At 44.7% G+C, this 27,203-nt stretch overlaps 1 protein-coding gene across 7 annotated transcripts in view; it reads left to right on the top strand.

Annotated features, from left to right (window-relative positions):
* LOC115203014 (SH2 domain-containing adapter protein F-like) overlaps positions 1–27,203 on the top strand; it is a 112,348-nt gene that overhangs the window by 21,314 nt on the left and 63,831 nt on the right. For all 7 annotated transcript variants that reach the window (XM_029767275.1, XM_029767272.1, XM_029767269.1 and 4 more), the window contains exon 2: positions 42–183. In XM_029767275.1, the coding sequence (XP_029623135.1) occupies positions 42–183 (142 nt within the window). The remainder of the gene's footprint in view (positions 1–41; positions 184–27,203) is intronic.

Here is a 27,203-nt window from a genome sequence, read left to right as displayed (position 1 = left end):
TCTCTCTCTCTCTCTCTCTCTCTCTCTCTCTCTCTCTCCAGCTCATTATCCTGGATGATTATGCAGACCCGTTTGATGCGGAGCAGGACGGGGGGACCCAGGCCACCACTGAGAAGGTGACCCAGACCAGCACAGAGAACGATGGCTACATGGAGCCCTATGAGGCCCAGAAGATGATGGCAGGTAGATCAGTACTCTGTTCTCCCCTGGGCTCTTCAAATCTCGGCACATTACATTTGACATTTTAGTCATTTAGCAGACGCTCTTGTCGAGTGAGTAGTGAGTGCATACAATTTCGTCAGTTATCAGTTGCCACCTTCATTCGTCTTTCCAGACGTTTGGAAGATGGGACTCGTGTATCCCCCTGGTCAGCCGTTGAGGACTTGTGGCTTTGTAATTGGAGCGACTGCCTGGCCGCCAGAGTGCCCAGTCCTACCCTAAATGTTCCCGTAACCCTGGGTGGGGGCCCTGACCGGGTGCTGTCAGCCAGAGCCAGCTGAGCCCGAGGGCAGAGGCGTCACACTCTGAGGTAACATGCAAGGCAGAGCAGAGCAAAGTTAAGAAAATCTAAGCAGTGCAAAGCAATGCTACCCGCTACCTCTTACTAACTCACCTCTCTGTTTGGGTTTAGTGTGGTGTTTAATATGACTACTACCAGACTGTATTTGTTGGTCAACTGTCTGGTGTCTTGGATTAGCCTTCCATTCAACCTCAGCCTCTCTGTGGAATTACATGTTACATGTCTAGTAATGCATCTTAGTCTTCATCATGTCTGCATATGGAAGCTGCTTCTTTGTTGACAATTAATTAGCATGTCACTTGACCATATGTCACTTGACCTTGTGTTTGTTGGCTTGCCACTAATTAACTTGGTCAGCTGGCCACGTGGCATGCTACATGACGGATGCGGTAGACCACAAAATGATTCTGTGGAGAGCTGGGTATCAGAAATAGAATTGAAAGCAGTTGTTTTGCTCTTAAATAGACAGAGAATACATTCTACTAGCAGATAGGTAATGTGAAAACAACCTCCACAGTAAATACATCTTCAGGAAAGACAGGCCTTTAGATGTATTTTTTGTTGTTGAGCTAGTCATGTTCGGTGACAACCGTGCTGCTCTGAAGGAAGACATGGATTTGAGACCACAATAGCTCTGCTAACGCTAGGATTCAGCAAAAACCCTACTCACCACAACTTTGTCAAAATGAACATGATTATGCAGTGTGCGAAGACAGAACAACGTCAACAAAGAATGAAGAAAACAAGCACAGAATTCCAAGATATTTAAAGGAGAATCTTGCGGTTAGCATATTCCCTCACTGAACATTCCAGAGCTTTGGACCAGTCACCAAGCGGTCTGTTCCATTAGGGATGTCAAGGCTCAGAAGACGAGGCGTTTTTATAAGAGATTAGAAGGTCCTGACCTCTCTCATGTTGGGTTCCGTCTTCCTCCCTGTCCGCTCACCCGCCCTCTCTCCCCAGTGTAATGGCAGAACCACTTTACTGTGGCCATCCCTCCTCTCTTCTGCTCCATACCTTGACGACAAGCTAGGACTTAATGGCCCTCCTGACACCCTTTCGTCTTCGTCAGTTTCACTGGTTTGACCTTCAACCCTGACCTTTTCTCACTGCTGGATAGTAAGGTTTAATGTGACCAGAGACTTCTGGCTTATGGTCTTTCCTACCCATGTGGATGAAGCTTAGAGGGCCGTAATGAAACAGGGTCATAACCCTGCCAGGCTTCTGCTGTAAAGCCCTTTTTTTGCATTTGAATTGGAAACCTTTTATTGCCAATCAACAAGGTTGATAGGAATGTGGATTGCGAGCAATCAGCGTAATCACATTGTAAGACATAATAACACAACACGAATAAACTTTACATCAGTAAATATCTGTATGAATGTCCTCGGTGTGTAACTCATGTCTGTGTACATCATCAGATCTGCATCAGATTGGAGATCCTTTTGACATACATTTACATTTTCTCACTCATCAGAAGATATCCGCCACGATTAATCAAGCTCCCTGTCTGTAAGGATCATACAGTTTTACTGACGGCCATGTCTATTTCTGCTGTGTTCAGGGACTCTGGCGTATTCCTTGTAGTTTATTCTATTGATTGCCAGTTCTAGTTTTGCTCTTGTTTTGACTGAGCTGTCAGGGAGCATTTTGAAATGGTGCTGTTTTCTGGATTTATTCAGCCCACTTCTGCCGTCCTGTTGATAACCACAGTAAACTAGCAGAGCACTGAAAGACGGATTCACTCTGTTTCATCAAGCAAGTGTCAAATAGTACACTTTGATTTACACACACACACACACACACACACACACACACACACACACACACACACACACACACACACACACACACACACACACACACACACAGAGGATTACACTGAATGGTTGAAATGGCTGTATTGGCCCCATTCCTTGTATTCTGTCTATGGACAGTGTAATTACTATGTTCCCCCTGATTGACCAATGTCCTGCCAAAGCTCTGGCACTTGCAGTGTTGAGCATATTTGGCAGGCTCGCGTCCTACAATTCTGTGGTGGGAGAGGAAGAAGGAGAGGGAGACGAGCCACTGCCCACACCTCTGCAGTATGGCAGTGGAGGGATTTACTGGAGTGAAGCCTGGTCAGAAATTCTCCCCTCCCTCCCTCCCTCCCTCCCTCCCTCCCTCCTGGTCCAGGCTGAAATAGGTTTCCCCGGCAGTGTTACCCTCTGCATTGTTAACAGCAGAGCCTGACTTTCTCTCTGTCGTCTCAGTCCACTAGTACTGGACCTCACTGATGTGCATCGACTGGCTGTAACTCAAATCAACAACTCTCCTAGATCTCCCTTTTATGGTTTTCCAACAGAGCACGTTTTTAATTCACACCGACCACATTTATATAGACTGTTGAAGAGCATTGGGCTTACCGCTACATAAAAGCGACTGTAATGTTTAAACCTTCAGAGGCGTGTGAATCGTAGTTTCATATAAAATGTGTATCTAATTAATTAGAGGCACTGGATCATTGATAAATCAGACTGGTTTCTATTAATATTGGTTTATTGCTTCCCCCCTCTCTCTGCTTGTCGACTCCAGCCTCTCTGCAGTCTCAGGTTTTTCCATAGATTGAATTTGTCTGTACCACTCAAACCCGGAGACTCTTCACGCACCAGACTCACAGCCACACAGACTCACAGGAACAAACTTATACAGTATTACAGTTTATTAATACAACTTGAAATACAGTTTATTAATTCAATTTGAAAATGACAGTTTTGACACTCCATGACTACAAATGGAGAAAGAGAACATAAACAATACGGTAAGTGAAATCGACAGTGCATGTTTAAGCACAAATAATTAGCATTATTAATTTGTGTAACTAAGCACTAGCACTGATGTCTTTGTTAATGACGTCCTGTCCGAGAGCAGTTGAGTTTAACTTTAGTTGGGTTTGAAGTTTTAGTTACGTCTAGGCCGATTTCTCACAGGACCAGAAATGCACTTCGCTGCCTGGTGCATCAAAGGACGTGGCCATTGTTCAGCGCAGTCCTCGTCCTCGTCCCGTCCTAGATGACTATTAGGCTGTCGACTTGCCCAGTACCCAGTGGTAAGCGGTGTGCCATCCACCCAATTCCAGATCCTCTCTTCATCTCTGTCCGTCAGACCAATCCAGACTTCCCAGAATCCGTTGACAAATACCTGTTCCTCTCTGCTGTTTTATGACCACCAGGTCAGCTCCTCTCCTCACAGTCCTGTCTGCTCTCCACCCAGTTTCTCTTCTCAGTAGAGATGTAGTACAAACTGGATTTAAAACGCCTCCATCCCAGGCTTGTTCAACTCCAGGACAGGGAGCTCTGTCTGAAGACCATCTCTCTCAACCTGTAACTGGTCTTTTACTTTGGTCATGTTGATGTAGCTAGTCTCTGAAGAGTCTCTGTAGAGGAGACGCAGGGTGATAGTGAGAGTAGCTTGTAGGATACACATCAACCCAAGACCCAAAGCAGCCAGTCTGTACAGTCGTCTTCTCCCTGGGGTGGTAGACACCACTTGGTTGTTTTCTGCAGTTCTGGTCTTCATGTGTACATCCATTCTCATCCATTCAGAACGGCTTTCGTATGCCTCATTAAGTTCACCATCAGATTCATAATTTCCTGCACTGACAAACTCTGCCTTCTCCAACTATGCCTGTTAGTCTTCTTCGCTTTGAGATACTAGTGTGTGTTTGTTATGGCGTGTTTGCCCAGCACTAGACCGTTCTGAATGTTCTTTTTCGATTCCTTCTTATAACCACGAGGACAGGAAACTGTCGCACCAGGAAGACCATTGTGGCCATGAGCGTGTAGTGGTTTGAATGTTTCCATGCCACCTCTGATGCTAGCTTGTGCCCTGGTTTCTGTGCTCAGTGTGTCTGCGGAAACATACTTTAATAACTCTAAGCCCTTTACATTGTATTGCTAACTTAACTCTGCTTTCATTTCAACTTTGTCTTCTATATTTTAAATGCCTGTACTTTTGCTGCAGGATAAGTAGTTTTAACCTCTGTCTTCAACAGACGGCGGGACAAAAAGTTTTGTTCATTTAATGGCCTTGTGAGTTGTTGATTGTTTGGCATTTAGGAATCAGATTGCTCAGTGTTTAGTGCTACGCAATTATCAAAGACATTTGTTGTTTGCCTCAAGTGGTTGTTTGTTATAACCACTGTAGGAGTGAGCGTACATTATTACAGTCCTTGTTTTCGTGGATTGTCTTTAGTTTGTGATTTCATGGGTTTTGGGTAAAATGGTGATGACTAATTCTGAAGTGGGCTAATAAGAAATATATGTTTGCTGGATTTGTAATGCCATAGTCCTTATGTTTGACTTGTGCGACACACACACGGTGTGAAATGTATGATGTGTGGCCTAGGATAAAGAGTAGGTTATTACATAGGCATTTTCATAAAGATTACGCTGACAGAGGTGTGTGTGTGTGTGTGTGTGTGTGTGTGTGTAAGTGTAATTCAGCCCTCTCTCCATGGAGTCTCCCCATCTGATTTATGAACCTGCTGGAGGTGCTTGTCATGACTTACTAACCTGTAAAGTCTGATCCATAATCCTCTCTGTTTTTACTGGCTTGGCTTACAGCAGGGCCTGCGGAAGTCTGCAGAGATACTGTGTATCACGTGTGTGTGTGTGTGCGTGTGCTTGTGTGTGTGTGTGTGCTCGTGTGTGAGTGTATGGGCAAGCCGTGCAGCAGACCCCACAGTCCCACACATGTGCGCACACACGTTCTAAGCTATCAGCTGGGCCATTCTTCACGTGCACCACCACCAGCTAATTACAGATAGGGCTGGCGGAAGACGGAATAATCATATTTTGCGGATTCTCTTTTCCTTTCCTTTCCTCTCTCCTTTCCTCTCTGTTATATTGTTGTATTTGTTGAGACTTGCAGTCAGGGCCATACAGACAGAGAGAGCTGAGTCTATACTGCAGGGCTCTACTCTTCAGGCCATTTCTCAACGACTCCAGTAATAGACGTGACACTCCCTGAGTGCGTGGGCAAACACACACACACACCACACCACACACACACACACACACACACACACACACACACACACACACACACACACACACACACACAGGGGCCCATCCTTCCCAGCCCAATCCGCCAGCCATATGAGATTTTTCCCACAGTGTGTGGGAGGCGTTGTGCAAACAACCGGCATGACTGGGCTGTGATGAGCAAACACAGGCAGCCGTGTCCAGTACCCACCACCACCCTGAACCTTGGGCTGCTACAGGGCCAAGCCACATCACCTCAGGTGAGGGGAAACCAAGGCCCTGGGCCTAAGGACCATGACAGAACTGTTCCCGCAGGTGTGAAATAGTCTCTGTGGTGAATTTACGACACACTGTGACAACCAAAGCAGCCTCACTGTACAGTGTGTCTTTCCGGATCATTTCATCCTCACTTCCCAGTCATACCCTCCTAGTTATCTAGTGGACATTAACCCATGAGTAAAGCAGAAACCCTGGCTTTTTCCACCATCCTAGCTGACTCATGGGAGAAGAACCCCAGTACCTGCTTTCACCTACTGCTCATAAAGCTCCAACTGGAACATGCTCAAATCACTCACTCAGTGCTGCTGGGAAAAGTTTCCTAATGCTGGCACTAAAGCGTCCCATGCCAACCAGATGTGTTGTGGTTCCTAGTGTGGGATATTAATCCATTTACTCACACACACACACACACACACACACACACACACACACACACACACACACAATGGTGTGGCTCACTACTACCCACTCAGCTCTATGGAGGAGGAGTGCACTGTTTTACAGCAAGAGATATTGCTGGCATGGCTATATATCAGAATGGGATACCTGCACACTGCTGGGTGTTTCCCCACAGTACATCCCTACCTGTGGCTTTATTTATTGGGCCACTTACAGGGGAGAGAAAGGAAGAGTGCTATGCAGAGTGGTTTCCAATAGCTTTTTCATATGGGGGGAAACTGACTCAGGGTTATGAGAGCCAGGCTAGTACATGTGTCTGCACATTTCTTGGCCGATAAGCTGGTTTTGCTCCGAGCTGAAACTTGAGGTATATCCTGGACATGTACAGACAGTGCTAAACTCTTGAAAGGGGGATTTTCTCAGCTTTGCACTATGATGTGTTCTGATTGTATGGAAATGGGGATTTGAGCTTATCTGTGTTTTCTGATTTCATGGTGTTTATTTTGACATTATCCTCTCCTCCAGAGTTTGACATTGCTGTCTTTTTTGATGGGTGTCATGCAAAATGTTGAGAGCTTGTCAGGATAATTGTCTTGCCGGTACAGAGGCCCTGGTACTTAAAGTACACAGCTGTCACAAATACAATGCTTTCTTTCTTCCTGGTTTCAGACTAGACTTGTAGTGTAGAAAGGGTTAATGCTGCTGTGTCTGTGTAGTCCACCGTTCTGTGGCCTTGGTGCTGAGGGGTAATTTAGTAAGGCCAGGGAACAGGAAGCGTGGGAGGCGGGAGGTGGGGGGCAGAGCGGCGTCCAGGCAGAAGGACTGACGACTTACTGATGAGATGAGAGGTCTCGCGCTGGCAGGCAAGCCGTTAACCCCCCAGCACCACCCACTCACTTACTGTCGCTGGCTCAATGTGCTGTTCTATGATTTTATACACGGCCGATCACTCATTTAATATCCACCATGGCATTTACGTTGAATCCTGATGCCATAGTTGGAGAGATGAAATTATAGTGGTAGTCTCTTGGTAATGAAGGGTGTAGGTTTCCATCTGGTTCTGTGGATTAGATCCTGATTCATTTTTATACATAAGCAACTTGAGCCGATGATCACTCCTTCAACAGCGACATCTTGGATTTCCACAAGCTCCATCTACACCTGCATGTGTTCAAAAGGCAAGTCCTGTAACGTTTCCTAGAGTGGATCTGTTGGTTTGGACTAGGGCTGAGAATCATTACATTTTGTCAGCCGGTGATTGTCAAGAAAATTACTGCTGGTCTCATGGTAATTGATCGTTAATTAACATAAACACGTTTAGCATCTCCTGGCTTCCACGCATAGCCTGCAAGCCACTAATGCAGATCTTTGGAACATGTTTATTTTAAGAAGTCTAATAAAGCCATGTAATATAGCCTACACCATCACAATAAATCCACTATTTATTTTAGACAGGTCTAAAGAAACATGATATGAAGAAGAACAGAATAGTATACTCTGAGTTGTCCTTATGTTAGGCCCTGATCTGGCTATGCCATATGGCTGTGGGCTACACAAGTTCATTTAGCAGATAAGATTTTGCTTAGAATTCCGTGGCATTATTTTATAGTATGAAGAATACAATTGGACATAGCTGAATCAACATAGAAAGGATAATTTCTCCAAATGATTTATGAGGGAGTGCGCACGTGCATCTATTCTATGTTGAGCAGTTAACAATGAAACAGTTGTGATACAAACGTTGGGCTATATATTTCGACTTTTAATACATTCTAATGCTGCATGATGAGACTTTAATGATTTGAAAAAAGTAACATAAGGCATGAGCTCTGCTTTGTTTAATGTGCAGGCTGCACACACTTCATCAGTCTCTCATTCATAATCTGACCAACACTTGATGCCTTGAATTTCCTGGCGGTATCCCCCTTGTGTGGCTGTAATGCCCCCTAAAAAAATCCATGCCTTCTGCCGCCAGTGGCCATTGTGCCCTTGGGCTGAATATAATAATTATAATTGCCGTATTCCGGCTGCTAATGGCCTTGCTCCGAAGCACCTCTTACTTTCGTGGCTCTCTCAGATATCTCCATTCTTATTCGCCAATGCCTGTCACGTGATCGAGTCATTCTCACCAGTGTCTCAGCTTCGAAGTAGGCTACAAGTGAAGACAGACACATCGGGGACCAACTGCACATGTCCTTGTTATAGAATTCATATTGATGATGTTAGAAGAACTAGGCCTAACGAACAGCAAAGTACTTGCCTATGTCATTCTACTATCCCCCATAATACAAACATGTACCTATTCTATTGGTCAACTTGTCCTTCTGTGTGAAATTAATTATTTCAAACATAGTCTGGGACAGTTGTGGGAAGCGATAGAGCCCAAATTAATGCAACCACCACCTTTTAAAAGCAATGAGGCCGATGCAACAGATCAGAATGTTTAGCTTAAATGTTGATAAACTATTAGGCTATTTCTTCACATTATATGGGCAGCAATGTGCACACGGCAGTAGACTATAAGCCAAATGTTCTGAAATGTAATCAATTAGCGGGAAAACACCATTCTCAAAAGTGATCTCAAGTGTGATTATGCACGTAATGCTTTATTATTAAGGTGCATTTTTATGGTGAAAAGTATCTTCCCCAAACTTGAAACTCACGCGCAGCCTATGTATGCCAGTTAGGATCTACACTGGTTGTAAAGCGGGTTAATGTGCTTAATTTTAAGAAGTTATTTGGCTACTTTAGTTGTTAAACAAATCTTATAAAAACATTTTTAAAAAACAAATAGGCCTATGAGGTGTGCAATTATGATTTGAAAAAGTAAAATAAATACATGTCAATACACTTAAATAGTGAACTTGAGGCTTTTCCCGTGGTTCATTTTCATGTCAGACAGGTAGGCTATACTCCTGTTGTAAATAGAAGCAATGTGCTTAATATCAGGAAATTTGAGAAATAAATATAGTAGGCCTAGCCTATAGAAAGCTGATTTTTTTCCCCCTCTTTTTTTAAGAGGCCATCAAAACTCACGCAATTGCATAGCCGAAAGAAATGTTGCGCAACATGAGCTCATGGGCTGTCGTGAAGTCTTTTGATTTGATCTTTGATTACATTTGCATTGATGTTAGAGGGACAACAGAGTGCTGAGTACCAGGCAGTGAGCAAGTTTGGCAGGCTACTAATGACCATCAGCATCAGAGCTTGAAGAAGCCTAGTTACCGTGACGAAATGGCCACCTGGATTTGACTGTGGTCATGACTCGTGACCTCTAGTGTGGTGGTAGTACGGTCGCCGTAACAGCCCTAGTTTGGACTACTGTGTCTGGTTTCACTAACTGCTGGGGAGAGGTAAGCTACATCTGACTACTGCAGGCCATGCTTTACCACTCCTACCAGAGCCATGCTTTACCACTCCTACCAGAGCCATGCTTTACCACTCCTACCAGAGCCATGCCCCCTCACCAGCCTAGCACCATGTGGCCTCTCTACCACAGCCCCAAACCACAGAGGGCTGGTTACATGCTCTACCTTCCCCATTCATCCTCTCTCCTCCTCCCCTTCACTCCGTGTCCATCGGGCGTAAAAGCAGCCTCTCTCCCTGACTAGGTGCTGGTGACACTGTGAATTTACACTGGCCTGTTAGGACACACACACACTCACACACTGGGGCTGGCTGAGCTGTAATACCAGGATGCAAGTAGAGGAAGTGGTGGGTAGCCAACTGCCACAGTTAAATAAAGGTTACATAAAACAATTAACAAAATATATAAAAAAGGCCCCGCTGTGTTGGTGAGGCAGGCAGACTGTGCCAGGTGCCAGGGATGGATGGTTGGGTTGGCAGGCTGGGCGACCATCCGTCATGCCTGGGTGGGTAGAGACAGTGCTAGGTGGGACGGGCAGCAACTCCAGTGCAGGCTGATGGTATTTTAAGTCATTCATTTCTTCTCTAAAATGAATGGCTCCTTTAATCCCTGTCAGGGCCACTGCAGAGGAGAGGACGGCCACCGGCAGGATTTACACCCGCTATTTACGGTCTCCTCTGCCTGTCTGTCTGCCCTGCCTGTCTGCCTAACAGACAATGTGACTTTATTCAGTCATGCTTTAAAAGACCAAACAGTCTGAAAGAGAAGCTGCAGGTCATTTGATGTGTCAAGTATCAATTTCCCCATTCTGTCATACTGACGGGCCCACAGTCATCGCAGTCTGATAGTTTAACTTGATGGGGCGGTTTGCTCAGATCTGGCAGGCTGAGCTGCTGAGTGAAGGAGCTGGTTTGTCCTGGTTGGTTTGAATGGAATGTTGTGTTTCTGCGGTGGTGGTGGTCAAGCTGCATATCCACACAGGAAATCAGGACTGTTGGCACTCTGGTGTGAGAGCAAACTCTATTAGGTGTGACTGTGTGGAGAGGGCTAGAGAGAGCTACAGCTGTCGAGGACCATGAGGGAGGGAGGGACGGACAGACGGTCGGACGGAGGTAATGCAGAACCGTGTTCTCTCCCAGACATCTGAGAGTATGCTGGGCTCTCTGCCAGCGTTATGGCAGAACTATACCATTACTGCAACATTTACTGCAGCTCAGTCTGCAATAGGCACTCTAAAAGCAAGACATAGGATCAATATCCTCCCTGGATCCATTTAATCCCAAGACGCTGCTTTTGACTATCATAACCCAAATTTGATCCCCTCACTTCACCCAGAATGCCCTTTGTTTCTTTGTGCTCTGGGGACCCCCAGTGTGTGTGATGGGCCTCGGTGGTGGAGAGTATTCTGAGTGAACTGTAGTGGAGAGGAGGAGAGTGTTCCTAAAGGAGTCGGCCTGCCTGCCTGCCTGCCTGCCTGCCTGCCTGCCTGCCTGCGCGTAATGCAGCAGAGACGGCAGTCTAAGGGCCAAACACACTGAAGTTGTCATCATAACCCTGAATCATCTCTCTAACTCCTTATCCTCGCCCTCGCTCTCTCAATCCCTCTCTATCCTTCTCCTCTTTCCCTCTCTCTCCCCAAATTAATTGTTCTCTATTCTTCACTCTCCATCTCTCTCCCCCAATCAATCTTTCTCTCTAACTCCTCCTCTCGCCCTCTCCCCCAATCCCTCTAACTCCTTTCCTCCCGCTCTCTCTTGCTCACTCTCTTCCTTTTTCTCTCTCTCTATTTCTTTCCACCCCCACCTCGCTCTCTCTCCTCTCTCACAAACACACTTGCTCTGTACAGGAGCCAGAGAGTGATAGGCTTGCTGTGATAGAATGACTTCTTTATACAAGTCTTGTTGTCTTGTAAAATAACCCTAGAGGCCTTTTCTCCCTCCCAGAGCAAATGTATCTATGACATTTATTGACCTTCTCTCTGTTTGCCTCTCTGCCCTTGTCTCTCAAGGAAAACACAACTAGATTTAAACATTTACCCTTCTCTGTTCTCTATAGGCATCTCTACAATGAGCAATAACACATACGCATGCACGCACACACACACACACATTGAAACGGTTTTGACTTGAGGTTATTGTTTGCAGGGGTGCCAGGTAGGTTGTGCCTACCAGAGAAAATATTGATTTCTCCTTTTTGTTTGGAAGGGAATGCGTCCCGTCTGGTCCGTCCAGTCTACACCAATACAAAGGACTCATGTAAAAGTCAGTATGGAAATACAGTTTTCATAAACCCTTAAAACATTGGAAATAACTTCAAAACAAATGTGTTCTTTTGCGTGGGTTGTATTACCAACATAAATGATCACACACATAATAATATAACAAACAATGAGCTCTGGTTCCTCCAGAAAAGTCCCGTACCTCGGGCCTAAACGAGTCCAGCCCGGTAAAGGAGTTCAGGGAACTGACCTTTTGTCATGCAATATTTGTCGGTTCATAAAAGTGTAGCGTAAACCCAGTCTCAATCACACAAACAAAATATCAACTCTTTTACCACACGACCATAAAGAGTATCAAATCTCAGTAGTCTTCAACTACAACTGACCACATTAATAATCATGGTATACATCACACTCAAACAAATGAAATACCATATGCAAAATAGTTGTAGTCAATCGGTCAGTCAGACAATCCAATCCGCCACAGATCTGTGTAGTCCAAAGGAAGCAATGAGTGGGGTCCGGTCCTGGTTAAACTTGCGACAAGGCTACAAAGCACACTTTAAAATACAACAAAACAAACGGAGTAAAGAAGCTTCGGAACTGAGGGTTGAACACATCCTCATTTGCACCACCATCACAACCCCACTTTTGCGCCGCTGATGCTGGCTATTTAATAGGGAATTAAAGGGGAAGCGCCCTATTGGAAGGAGAAGTACTGAGACGGTTCAGACAAATTCAGGACCGTCACAAAATACACACAAATATGTAACAGTCTATTGCTGACAGCACCAGTCATTGAACATAAATGACACGCACCCATTATATGAATATGTGCGTGTCTCATTGGTCTCATATCTCTGTCCTCCTGAAGCGACTATGCTTAGCATTCTGCTAGCTAATGAATCAGCTCAGTGAAAGCCTACTTTATGAGTACAGAGGAGATCACAACCCTACTGGAGGTTTCAATGACTAGGAGCAGTTGGGCAATAGGCAGTGACTCATAGCATCATGCACAGTGTGTGTATTAGTAATTCATGGCCTTTGTCCCCTCATTGCGTATTCCATCAGAAATAATTAAACGGTGGAAAGTTTGACTGACTTCTGAAGGCTAAATGAGAACTCAGTTGAGTGTATCCTCACTCAGTCTCTCCCTCTCGCTCTCCTCTACCAGTTCTCTCCATCTCTCTGTGTCCTGATTCCGCTGTGTTTTTATCTTCGGAGGACACAATTTTTTGTTTTTACAGCTTTTCTGCTACATATACACACATGTTACATATACAGTTGAAGTCGGAGGTTTACATACACCTTAGCCAAATATATTTAAACTCAGTTTTTCACAATTCCTGACATTTAATCCTAGTAAAAACTCTGTCTTAGGTCAGTTAGTATCACCACTTTATTTTAAGAATGTGAAATGTCAGAATAATAGTAGAGAGAATGATTTCTTTCAGCTTTTATTTCTTTCATCACATTCCCAGTGGGTCAGAAGTTTACATACACTCAATTAGTATTTGGTAGCATTTCCTTTAAATTGTTTAACTTGGGTCAAATGTTTCGAGTAGCCTTCCACAAGCTTCCCACAATAAGTTGGGTGAATTTTTGGCCAATTCCTTCTGACATAGCTGGTGTAACTGAGTCAGGTTTGTAGGCCTCCTTGCTGGCACACGATTTTTCAGTTCTGCCCACAAATTTTCTATGGGATTAAGGTGAGGGCTTTGTGATGGCCACTCCAATACCTTGACTTTGTTGTCCTTAAGCCATTTTGCCACAACTTTGGAAGTATTCTTGGGGTCATTGTCCATTTGGAAGACCCATTTGCGACCAAGCTTTAACTTCCTGACTGATGTCTTGAGATGTTGCTTCAATATATCCACATCATTTTCCTTCCTCATGATGTTCGCTGTTTTGTGAAGTGCACAAGTCCCTCCTACAGCAAAGCACCCCCACACCATGATGCTGCCATCTCCGTGCTTCACGGTTGGGATGGTGTTCTTCGGCTTGCAAGCCTCCCCCTTTTTCTTCCAAACATAACGATGGTCATTATGGCCAACAGTTCTATGTTTGTTTCATCAGACCAGAGGACATTTCTCCAAAAAGTACGTACTATTGTTTGTACAGCTGAAAGTTGTACCTTCAGGCATTTGGAAATTTCTCCCAAGGATGAACCAGACTTGTGGAGGTCTACAATTGTTTTCCTGAGTACTTGGCTGATTTCTTTTGATTTTCCCATGATGTCAAGCAAAGAGACACTGTGTTTGAAGGTAGGCCTTGAAATACATCCACAGGTTCAACTCCAATTGACTCAAATGATGTCATTTAGCCTATCAGAAGCTTCGAAAGCCATGACATAATTTTCTGGAATTTTCCAATCTGTTTAAAGGCACAGTCAACTTAGTGTATGTAAACTTCTGACCCACTGGAATTGTGATACAGTGAATTATAAGTGAAATAATCTGTCTATAAGCAATAGTTGGAAAAATGACTTGTGTCATGCACAAAGTAGATGTAAGTCGCTCTGGATAAGAGCGTCTGCTAAATGACTTAAATGTAAATGTAATGTCCTAACCGACTTCCCAAAACTATAGTTTGTTAACAAGAAATTTGTGGAGTGGTTGAAAAACGAGTTTTAATAACTCCAAACTAAGTGTATGTAAACTTCCGACTTCAACTGTATATCATCCATGTAAAAAACCTGTCTGATCAGGATGAACAATATCTGGTAAAATCTTTTTTATTTTATGTGCTATGCATTTCGCCAGGATTTTCGCATCACAACATTGAAGTGTAAGAGGCCTCTAGTTTTTTAAATGGACTGGATCTTTATATTTACGACATGGGTCCTGTTTCAGTAGTAATGAAATCAGACCTTGTTGAGTACCTGAAAGTCTATAATTTTTATAGGAGTAAATAAAACATGATTAAAATGGATCTTTGAGTACATCTAAAAAGGTCTGATATACCTCTACTGGTCTACCTTCAAGCTCTGGTGATTTTCCAGACTGAAAATATTTAATTGCCTCAAGAAGTTCCTCCTCCGTAAGTTGGCATTCACACAGGAAATTATAGTGCATTTTTCAAAATGTTCCTTCCAATTCACTTTAAAAAAAAAAAAAATTACACTTGATCGTTCTTGAATAAGTTCCTCCAATCCTTTTTGTTTTTCCTCTAACCTATTTCGTGCCTCTAGTAGAGGTCAACCGATTAATCGGAATGGCTGATTAATTAGGGACGATTTCAAGTTTTCATAACAATCGGTAATCAGCATTTTTGGACACTGATCATGGCCGATTACATTGCACTCCACGAGGAGACTGCGTGGCAGGCTGACTACCTGTTATGCGAGTGCAGCAAGGAGCCAAGGTAAGGTGCTAGCTAGCATTAAACTTATCTTATAAAAAACAATCAATCTTAACTAGTGATTATGTTAACTACACATGGTTGATGATATTACTAGTTTATCTAGCTTGTCCTGCGTTGCATATAATCGATGAATCACAGCTTACTTCGCCAAACGGGTGATTTAACAAGCGCATTCGCGAAAAAAGCACTCTCCTTGCACCAATGTGTACCTAACCATAAACATCAACGCCTTTCTTAAAATCACAAGTATATATTTTTAAACCTGCATATTTAGTTAATATTGCCTGCTAACATGAATTTCTTTTAACTAGGGAAATTGTGTCACTTCTCTTGCGTTCTGTGCAACAGAGTCAGGGTCTTTGCAGCAGTTTGGGCCGCCTGGCTCGTTGCGAACTGTGTGAAGACTATTTCTTCCTAACAAAGACAGCCAACTTTGCCAAACGGGGGGATAATTTAACAAAAGCGCATTTGCGAAAAAAAGCACAATCGTTGCACGAATGTACCTAACCATTAACATCAATGCCTTTCTTAAAATCAATACACAAAAGTATATATTTTTAAACCTGCATATTTAGTTATAATAAATGCATGTCAGCAGGCAATATTAACTGGGGAAATTGTGTCACTTCACTTGCGTTCATTGCATGCAGAGTCAGGTATATGCAACAGTTTGGGCCGCCTGGCTCATTGCGAACTAATTTGCCAGAATTTTACATAATTATGACATAACATTGAAGGTTGTGCAATGTAACAGCAATATTTAGACTTATGGATGCCACCCATTAGATAAACTACGGAACGGTTCCGTATTTCGCTGAAAGAATAAACGTTTTGTTTTCGAAATGATAGTTTCCGGATTTGACCATATTAATGATCTAAGGCTCGTATTTCTGTGTGTTATTATAATTAAGTCTATGATTTGATAGAGCAGTCTGACTGAGCGGTGGTAGGCAGCAGCAGGCGCGTAAGCATTCATTCAAACATCACTTTACTGCGTTTGCCAGCAGCTCTTCGCAATGCTTCAAGCATTGCGCTGTTTATGACTTCAAGCATATCAACTCCCGGGACTAGGCTGGCAATACTGAAGTACCTATTAGAACATCCAATAGTCAAAGGTATATGAAATACAAATGGTATAGAAAGAAATAGTCCTATAATAACTACAAACTAAAACTTCTTACCTGGGAATATTGAAGACTCATGTTAAAAGGAACCACCAGCTTTCATATGTTCTGAGCAAGGAACTTAAACGTTAGCTTTTTTACATGGCACATATTGCACTTTTACTTTCTTCTCCAACACTTTGTTCTTGCATTATTTAACCAAATTGAACATGTTTCATGATTTATATGTGACTAAATTGAAATAAGTTAAAATAAAAGTGTTCATTCAGTGTATATATATATATATATATATATATATATAAATCGTCTGATTAAACGGTATCAGCTTTTTTTGGTCCTCCAATAATCGGTATCGGCGTTGAAAAATCATAATCGGTTGACCTCTAGCCTCTAGCTCAGTTTCCATTACCATCTACCTGCACTGTTATTTCCTCTTTCATATCAAATGTAATTGTATTTGTCACATGCGCCGAATACAACAGGTGTCGACCTTAGCAGTGAAATGCTGACTTACAGGCCCTTAACCAACAATAAAAATAAGTTTTTTTGTAAAAAATTGCAAATAAAAGTAACAAATAATTAAACAGCAGCGGTAAAATAACAAGCGAGGCTACATACAGGGGGTACCGGTACAGAGTCAATGTGCAGTCGAGGTAATTGAGGTTAATTAGTCTTCTCTTTTGACCTCAACTGATTTTGTTTTAATGGTGAGTATTGTATTGAATGGCCTCTAAACGTACATTTAAACCTGTCAATCCCTGTCCACGTGAAAATTCTGTATAAGTTATTTGGAGGCAAATTAGATGGTGGTCTGATCGCATTCTGTCTCCTACTAATACTTTTAAACTTTTGATGCCAGCAAGAATGAGACCAGGAAGTAGTCAAATAGTCATTCTCCTGTGTTTGCCGAACATCTTATCAATCAATAGCTGTGGAGTTAGCCTGCATGCCGGGCGGTCCGGCGTGGTGAGGCGCAGGCTGCCCGGGCCTGGCTGGTGGGGCTGATCTGTAATCGCTTTCTGCATAGCGACTGTTAATTGTATGTGGTGTGACAGAGCGGGTCATTAGGGGACAGGAGCAGAGAGAGGGAGAGAGGGGACCAACACTCTGTCACCACTAGACCAGAACAGGGAGGGGGAGGGGGAAATAACAATAACAGAGGTGAGTGGTTATCAAGCCATGCAAACATTGTATTTGCCCATACTGTGCGCCGGTGTGTTTTTTTACATTGCTAGTATTGAGAGAAAGAGACACATGAAGGTTGGAGAGCGAGACACAGCCATGGGGAGCAGCATAAGTTATTTATGCCTCTATTAATGTAAGGATCTCCTGCTGGTTGGAATCTAATAAACTGCATATGATTTGACTGTCCAAGAGATTGGTTGTCTGGATAAGGGAGGGAGGAGAGACTCCCAGGTCACGTGGTTCCAGGCCCCTCTCTGGGTAATTGACTCATGCACAGTATTGACTTTCTGGTTAAAGTGATTAAGGATGCCTGGCCCAGACTGGAGCCTTGTGTCAGCCTCCTGGAGGTGGGCTGTGGACCTCACAGAGCGACCTGCCCTGGATGAACCTGTTCTAGGCCACAGCCAACACTCGCCACACATCGGTCAAACAAGGGAAATGTCACTGGCCATATTGGTTCTGTTGGGAGGGAGCAGGTCATGGGTAGGTGTCTGTCGGTCTGTGTCCATCTCCTGCTGTTCTCATCTGATAGTGACGGGGATGGCTGGTGACTGGACTGTCATGGTGGACAGGGATGGCTGTAGCCTAGCTTCTCCCTCCCTGAGTAGGGTGGATGGAGAGTGTCTGGGGGTTAGTGACTGAGTGTGAAGGCTCCTAGGGGGAAATCAGCTCTCTGTCTTTTGGATCCTCTGCTCTCCCTGTACCCCCGCCCCAGGGGGCTGGCGTCAGACCCAGACCACCGTGGTGCTGGGGAGCCTTCCAGACTCAGGCAGATAATACCTTCTGACAGGCCTTCTAAAACAGAGACTGTATTGATTTTTGAGAGAGAGAGAAAACACAGACATGATAAACAAACAATACTGTCTACCACCCTCCTGTGGATGTGAGCACTCCACATTGGTTGAAAACATGGTTCAGTTTGATGTCGTCGTGTGTGTGTGTTTGGCCGTGTGAAATCAGAGAGGCACAGTATCTATTGGCTGAGTCATCGAGTGAAGGGACATGGGACCTCGCCACTTAAACTGGCAGCTGAGCAAGCAGGACTGGACACACACACACACACACACACACACACACACACACACAATGAATAGTCGGACGAACATGAGGCCATTCTGCTCTGTATTAACGTCGGAGGGTAGTTGTGTTGAGCAGCACTGTCAGACTGGATTATATGTGGCCGTGTGCGAAGGGGAGCAGACAGTGGTCATCTTGGCAAGCACACAAAACTATGGGGAATAGATAGGAACACAAGTGAAGGCTGGACGTTAAATATCACCGCAGCTGAACTGGGGACATCTCCACTATGTGCTCTCAGTGATGGCAGAGAAATCTCACGCCTATGACTGACTGCTTTACGATGGAGTGGCCACTGTTAGCAGGAGCTGACAGACAGACAGTGGATAGACTACTGACTGGTAGGGGGGTGCAGTAGGACTTGTGTGCGTTAATATGCTGTATGTGTTTCTGCATGTGTTGGCAGTCTGTTTTTGTTTTCATATTCAAATGATATGTAGGCATTGTGCTGCCAGTGTGTTGCAGTATACTGCCACGCATGTATGTGTTGCCAGCCTTTCCCTTGGCTCTGTGAGATGGTGGCCATTGCTACAGTACAGAGTACTATCTGGTTCTCCTATAGTATGGGTGCCTGGTAAAGATAAAGAACTTTCTGTTCATAAGAAGTGTAATAAATAGGTAATCATTAAGTCATTAAGAAGCAAACATGTCTCTTTATGAATTGCAATTGCTAGAGTTTGAACAGCAAGTGCTTGAACTGCTCTTACCACTCAGAAGGAGAATTTTAAAAAGCTGAGAAAATGGCAAGTTCATCCATTGAACACTACAAGAGGGGACAATGGAGAGTACACGTGTCTTGTCCAACCTATGTGAAGCATTGACGAGGACAGACATTTTCAATACTTTCGGATGTTTGTTACCAGATTTGACGACTTGCTTCAACGGCTTGCCCCTCACATCTCGCTCGAGAGAACTCACAGCTTGCCTCTAACTGCTGCAGGAAGGCTGTCTGTGACCCTTCGGTTTTTGGCGAGTGGCAGACACCGCAAAGTATCGCTGTAAGTTAGAAGCTAGGAATCTTGACAGTTTGTGCCATCGTCACGGAAGTATGCCACGCTCTCTATAATGTCATGAAAGAGGATTTTGTTGCTTATTCTTCCGTGGCAAAATGGGCTTCACCATGCTCGACATGGGCTCATAGTCGTGAGCAAGTTTGGCTCCCAACTCATTGTAGTCCAGCTGCTGCTACCAAGGCCAGAGTGCTTGCTGGGGAACCCATATTTGGGGTGAGACAGGGCTCTGTGGAGAGGACTCACGGGAGAGTGGACAGAGCACTGATCGATGGTCCTGTGAAAGTACATCATCATGTCACTGACAAACAGGAGACATTGATCAGCAGGACCAGACACCATCCATGGTACCATGTTGTCGTAGACAGCCTTTTGCTGGATACAGCTGCTGTTTTTAACTCCTGCTGTTTCTCTAAGTCATCCACCCGCTGCATATTGTCAGTGTCCAAAGGATCTTCAGCAGTCTTCCTCTTCCAGCCATTGGACCTGGGTTTGGGAGATGGTGGTGGATGGAGTTTACATTTACATTTACATTTAAGTCATTTAGCAGACGCTCTTATCCAGAGTTGCAGGGCAGAGAGCATGGGTGAGCCTGGACGGTGTGTTGGGTGTTGGTAAGATGGGCCGGGCATTGAGCCACCTGTAGAGGAACCTTCAGGGCTCAGATCTGTCTCTGTGCTGTCCAAACCCTCCCCCCCAACACCTACAAGCAGATGGCGAATACATTGCAATACATTTTTAAATATCTCCATGGGCTCCTTTTGAGTGCTTACTCAAAATAACAGATTTTATAAACATCTCAATCTAATTAGCACATACAGCATCTGACTGCTGGCTTGCTTTTGAAGCTAAGCTGAGTTGGTCCTGGTCAGTCCCTGGATGGGAGACCAGATGCTGCTGGAAGTGGTGTTGGAGGGCCAGTAGGAGGCCCCCAAAAATATCCCAATTCCCCAGGGCAGTGATTGGGGACTGCCCTGTGTAGGGTGCCGTCTTTCAGTCCTAACTCTCTGTGGTCACTAAAGATCCCATGGCACTTATCGTAAGTGTAGGGGTGTTAACCCCGGTGTCCTGGCTAAATTCCTAATCTGGCCCTCATACCATCACAGTCACCTAATCATCCCCAATTTACAATTGGCTCATTCATCTCCCCTCCTCTCCCCTGTAACTATTCCCCAGGTCGTTGCTGTAAATGAGAATGTGTTCTCAGCCAACTTACCTGGGTAATAAGGGTTAAATCGATTTCTTTTTTTTTAAACACACATCGAAGTGACTGTTTTCAGATGTTTGAACTAACCCTGCTAATCATGATAACACATGCACTGAATATGTCCCACTCGCAACTTCTCCCATTCAGAAAAGAGCAAATTTCACATGTTGTAAGGTTCGCGTAACTGGTGGCAGGGAAGTCAGACGCATGAGAGCAGAACTAGGTAATCAAATCAAATCAAATTTATTTATATAGCCCTTCGTATATCAGCTGAAATCTCAGTGCTGTACAGAAACCCAGCCTAAAACCCCAAACAGCAAGCAATGCATGTGAAAAAGGCACGGTGGCTAGGAAAAACTCCCTAGGAAAAACTCCCTAGAAAGGCCAAAAACCTAGGAAGAAACCTAGAGAGGAACCAGGCTATGAGGGGTGGCCAGTCCTCTTCTGGCTGTGCCGGGTGGATATTATAACAGAACATGGTCAAGATGTTAAAATGTTCATAAATGACCAGCATGGTCAAATAATAATAATCATTGTAGTTGTCGAGGGTGCAACAAGCACGTCCGGTGAACAGGTCAGGGTTCCGTGGCCGCAGGCAGAACAGTTGAAACTGGAGCAGCAGCATGGCCAGGTGGACTGGGGACAGCAAGGAGTCATCATGCCAGGTAGTCCCGAGGCATGGTCCTAGGGCTCAGGTCCTCCGAGAGAGAGAAAGAAAGAAAGAGAGAATTAGAGAGAGCATATTTAAATTCACACAGGACACCGGATAAGACAAGAGAATACTCCAGATGAAACAGACTGACCCTAGCCCCCCGGCACATAAACTACTGCAGCATAAATACTGGAGGCTGAGACAGGAGGGATCAGAAGACACTGTGGCCCCATCCGATGATACCCCCGGACAGGGCCAAACAGGCAGGATATAACCCCACCCACTTTTCCAAAGCACAGCCCCCACACCACTAGAGGGATGTCTACAACCACCAACTTACCGTCCGAAGACAAGGCCGAGTATAGCCCACAAAATCTCCACCATGGCACAACCCAAGGGGGGGCGCCAACCCAGACAGGAAGACCACGTCAGTGACTCAACCCACTCAAGTGACGCACCCCTCCCATGGACGGCATGGAAGAACACCAGTAAGTCAGTGACTTACTGGTAATAGCCGGAACAGTTTAATTGCAAAACCAACGGCATAAAGAATAACAAACATGGGTACAAAACCCTTCGCGCACCAGTAAACATGTGCACAAGCACTTAAAACAAACAATTCCACACAAAGACATGGGTGGAACAGAGGGTTAAATTCACAACACTTAATGAGGGCAATGAAAACCAGGTGTGTAGGAAAACAAGACTAAACAAATGGAAAATGAAAAGTGGATCGACGATGGCTAGAAGACCGCTGAACGCCGCCCGAACAAGGAGAGGAACCGACTTCGGTGGAAGTCATGACACATGTTCTAACTACACCTGTAAACATAGGATTACACACACACTGTACAAAAGTACTCGGCTGCATGACGAGTACATACCGTATCTGGCATATTATTGGTTTCGGTGGGACACACACACCAGCGGCAGCCCCACTCCTCGTCTCCTTCACCCTTTTGTCCATGTTTCTCTGATATTAGTTTCGGTGTTCAAATGTTGTGATGTCTCCCTCCAGATGTTGTCTTTTGCGTGTTTGTCCAAATACAACCTCCTCGAAGGGTTGTTAAGGTTCTCCCGTGTCTCACCAGTGTAGCAGAACATCCATCTCTTCTGTGTTTATACCACAAGGGATACCAGAAAATATGTAATGTAGACAAAGGGGCGGGACTTCTGTTTCAAAACTCAGTCAGTACTGCCCCTCAGTTTTCGCAAGGAATGATACGTCGGGTCTCAATTTCCAGGTAGAAAAAAACTGCTTCGAATGACAGTGTTTTACAAGGAGCCGCCCCTATTGTGACGATAAAACGACATTGCAACACTGCACTACGCTCCATTGGCCCTGTTTGCTTATTCTGTATAGACTCCTTTAATGCACATTGTCCTACATCATCTCCAGTCCTGTCCCTAACATACCAGAGTACATTCAGCAGCTCATAGAGCCACGGTGGTGCATTGATCCATGTTGAGATGAGGTCTGGAGAGAGGATGTCAGGCAGGCTGCAGACCCCCGAGGGGTCCGCTGAAGGGCACCGGGTCTGATCCACTCGAGGCTCACAGCTCCTCCTCATAAAGAACCCATTCTATAGACTACAGCCAGGCCCAAACACAGTAAGCTGTCTGATTGCACCAAGTGGGTTATTTCCTGGTCTGAGTAGTGTGTGATCAGAGTGTGTGCTACTCTACTACTGCAGAGTCATTAGCATGACACTGAGCTCTCATCCCATGTTAGTTAGCAGTGCTCCTCAGAGAACCTGTACATTTTTAAAATAATAAAGAAGTCCTGAGGCCAGGACATAAACACCATTGTGCTGTTTAGTGTGAGTAAGCACGCATAGAGATTGGCTAGGAGGTTACAGCCACGTCAGGATAAGGTTGATAGAAGCTCTGTGGGGGAGGACTTTGGGAGGGTTTGAAGGGGATTTGATGAGTAGTGATACGCTATGAAATTGTCATTCACAGATCTGCCCAAATTCTACTCCATAACTTCACTTAAAGCCATTTCAAAGATAGGACTTGTATACTAAGGTTTAGCAGAAAATGACTTATGCACGTCTCAAAATCCTGTAGCTTGGAGTTGCAGGAGAATACAGTAAGTATTTTATCATTACTGCATGTCTAGGAAATGGAGAGGTGCTTTACAGAACGTTACACTCCCTCCACCACCACCCCCTCTGCAGTACTGGAACACCTCCCTATTAGTTGAAACACACAGAATACTTAGAAGCTTGTTCTCTCTGGCAACAGCAACTCCTGCTTGCTCTCCCGCTAGACTAGAGATCCAGTCAGTGTGGTCGTTCAGGTGGGAATATTTCTTCATGAAGGTAGGGATTATGCAGAGTATCGCAGGATAACAGCAGAGATAATGTGTTGTATGTGTGGAGGGATTAGACAGCCACTGTACTGCAGCCAACCCACAGTGACATGTCTATGTCTCAGTTCTATGACACTACTGTTCTTGGAAGGTTCAGGCGTGACTCCCTTCTTAGACATTTTAGGTTAGGGCAGTTACTCTTTTCAGTTTATCATTGCGATAACTGTAACTTGTTTTTCATATAGATATATGTACATCTATTTTGGCGTTCAACAAAGAAGGTTTCCCGTATTTGTTAGTGCAGACATGTCTAGGTTATAGTCCCTTACCAATCTAAGGAACATGCAAAAGCATTGCAGAGTACTGTAATTGGACTCTCTGGGACGAGAATACTGATGCTCCACAATGTAACAAACTACCACTCTTGTCTCGAGCTTTCAGCCTCAAGCCTGTATAAGGCTGAATGACCTACTATTTTAAGCAGAGGCTGTGTATTTTGAGGATGGGGATGGGAGGGTGTAGAAGAAGAAGAGGAGGGTTTGTCTACATTCAGCCACTGCAGTATATTTGCAGGCCTATTGGCTCTCCTTTGTTCTGTATTTCCACTCTAGCCTCCCTGGAGAGATCAATATTGTCCTATAGTTATCAAAGTGTTGTCCGAGTTTTCCAGCCGTGGGCGACTTATCTCACTCACATCTCCCCGCCTGGCCCCCATAGGCCTCCATAGCTGTGAGGAAATGGAAACTGTGACTGTTGCAAGGGATCCATCTGTGTGGCCATTGAAATGCATGAGGCTGTGAAGTCAGGTGGGCAGAGCGTTTATTAACCAGCTGAATGGCACCATTACTGGGCTGTGTGGAGGCGTGAGGCGAGGCGGCTGAGTCCCTGTGTCAGTGAGCCTGTCAATAGAGACTGAAGGCCCAGGCGGGTAGAGGCAGAGGCCCCCGCCCCCCTCGGCTTCCTGATAAAGGAAGCACACTCACAGGGTCAGACAGAGCCAGACACATCTAAGGACCGGCCCTCCCTCCCTCCCACTCGCTCTCTTTTCATTCCTCTCTCCATTTATCTCTCGCGCCCTCTGTCTGTCTGTCTGTCTGTCTGTCTGTCTGTCTGTCTGTCTGTCTGTCTGTCTGTCTGTCTGTCTGTCTGTCTGTCTGTCTGTCTGTCTGTCTGTCTGTCTGTCTGTCTGTCTGTCTGTCTGTCTGTCTGTCTGTCTGTCTGTCTGTCTGTCTGTCTGTCTGTCTGTCTGTCTGTCTGTGTGTCTCTCTCTCTCTCTCTCTCTCTCTCGGTCTCTGTCTCTCTGTGCCACGTACCTTCCCTGTTCTTGTGATTACATAAGCGCTAGACCTCTTCTGGCAAGCGGTAGTTTAATTGAAAAGTAGATCCGGGGTGAAAACTCCCATTTCTATTCAGGTCCCCGTTCTGTGAAAGCAAGGAAATGTACCAGCGGAAGGAAAACGAAATGTACAGGGAAGCCAGTGGAGGAAATAGGTCAGGTTCTTAAAACAATGTGAAAGAGGAGAGTTTGACATACAGCCTGTCTCTAAAGTTCCCGTAATGATTTTGGCGAGGTAATTATTTTCTTTACTTCTTGGACGTGAACAGAAGCTGCTGACATAATGTGCAGTAAATTGCTCCCTTTGTGTAGAAACCTAAACAACAGGAGCATTGAACCATGGTGCTGTGAAACATTGGGTATATATGAGTGGTAGAAAAGTCCCAGCTGCGTTATGTGTTCTTGTAATGTGTTCGTGTGCACACCAGGTTGCCTAATGATGTGTATGTATACTGTGTATTTATCAATGTAAGTAGCTAGTGTGAGTGGAGATGACAGGTGTTGCAATTAAAGTACATTTCAGGACACTGTGCAATACATCATGTGCTCTGAACGTTTGACTGTTTGACGCATAATGCTGTAACACACTTTAAGTATGGACTTAACTGATACTGATATACAACCAAGCATTTGTTCCACAATATTGGCTGTATCCATCCAGCCTCCTCAGAATAACCTCTCATCCACGTTGGCTTTTAGAGTCCAAGGCAATGCGTGTGAGGGTCTTCCTGGTATATCCTGACCTGAGCTCTATATCTCTGCCAACACACTGTCTGATGTGCACTAATAGGGAGCAGCTGATGGCAGGTCTTCTGGGATGTGGGTACTGCAGCTAGTGCATGGCTGCAGGGCTGTAGACTGAGAGAGGTCCACAGAGACCAGAGGGGCAGGTGCCTTTTAGTGTAGACAGTAATCCAATCAGCAGTCCTATCAGTCTCTACACACGACGCTGGACAGCAGCACTGCACACCAGATTCAAAAGAGACATTATTTATTCAGGAGAAAACGGGGGCCTACGAGGTTATAAGAGCCTTGGCAAAGTCAAAAGGGTGATCTGCCTATTAGTTGTCTTTGATCCCTAGTTAATGCATAATTAACATCTAAAGGCGACACTGCAAAGTGTTGGATCAGAGTCGCATGGAGCTCTGAGGAAAATGCTTGCCTTGCTGAAATGTTGGCAGTACCCTAAAGAAAGGGAGGTGGAGAAAGGTAGTTCAGATGTGAAATGGGGGCAAGTGGGCAGATACCCAGCTTTTTTTCCTGTCTCTCCCTCTTTACCTCAGTCTCAGTATACAGGGCTCAGTACCTGACAGGGCTGTCTGTCTGTCTCTCTGTCTTTGCCTCAGTATACAGGGCTCAGTACCTGACAGGGCTGTCTGTCTCTCTCAGATCAACAGGCTCAGATATTATGATTCAGACAGTGTGCTGATGGGGCTGAATTGCAGTCCTGTAAGACTATACCTAATACCGCTGGCCTTGAGTTTCACTGTCTCACGAAAATATCAACATTGAAGGAAGTGGGGGGGAAAAGGGTGACTAGCTTCCCTATGATAATGTTCAAAAGCAGATAAAGCACAAGGGTTGAGACTCAAGGTAGGTCCCATAAGCAGAAGATAGTGTGCGATTACGAAGCTATTTACCACACAAACACACACACTCATTCCTGCTGCTTTGTGTGAGAGAAAGCACATGGTCTGCACATCCCTACCTTACCTGGCCAGACATATGGTATCCTTATGTAAGCTGCTTGGCCAGGCAGCAGCTCCCCTCACTTCAACTGTATATACAGTCTTCTCTGCTGAACTGCAGTCACCTGACCTTACATGTTCATGTTTAATTTCTGTGTGTTTGTCTTGAAGGGAAGCTGTATGTGATTGCTGTGTTTTGAGATTGATAAACACAATTTCGATAGTAGTCCTTTTGAGCTTTTACATCTCATGGTCATTGCATGAACAAGGAAGCATTGTAACCGTTGAAAAAGGGTGCAAAATTCTTTGTGGTCTCTCTTGTTAATGATTACCTACTTTTTCTCACGTATCTCTGTGTGTACTGCTAGGTACATTACACACAGAGAGGGAGAGTGAAACTAGTTTTTCCTGCCTGAAACCATCCCTACTGTGACAGA

Source organism: Salmo trutta, chromosome 12 (genome assembly GCF_901001165.1).
Source record: "Salmo trutta chromosome 12, fSalTru1.1, whole genome shotgun sequence".
Lineage (NCBI taxonomy): Eukaryota > Metazoa > Chordata > Actinopteri > Salmoniformes > Salmonidae > Salmo > Salmo trutta.
The sequence above is the reverse complement of the archived record's forward strand: the minus strand, read 5'-3'. Positions and strand labels throughout refer to the sequence as shown.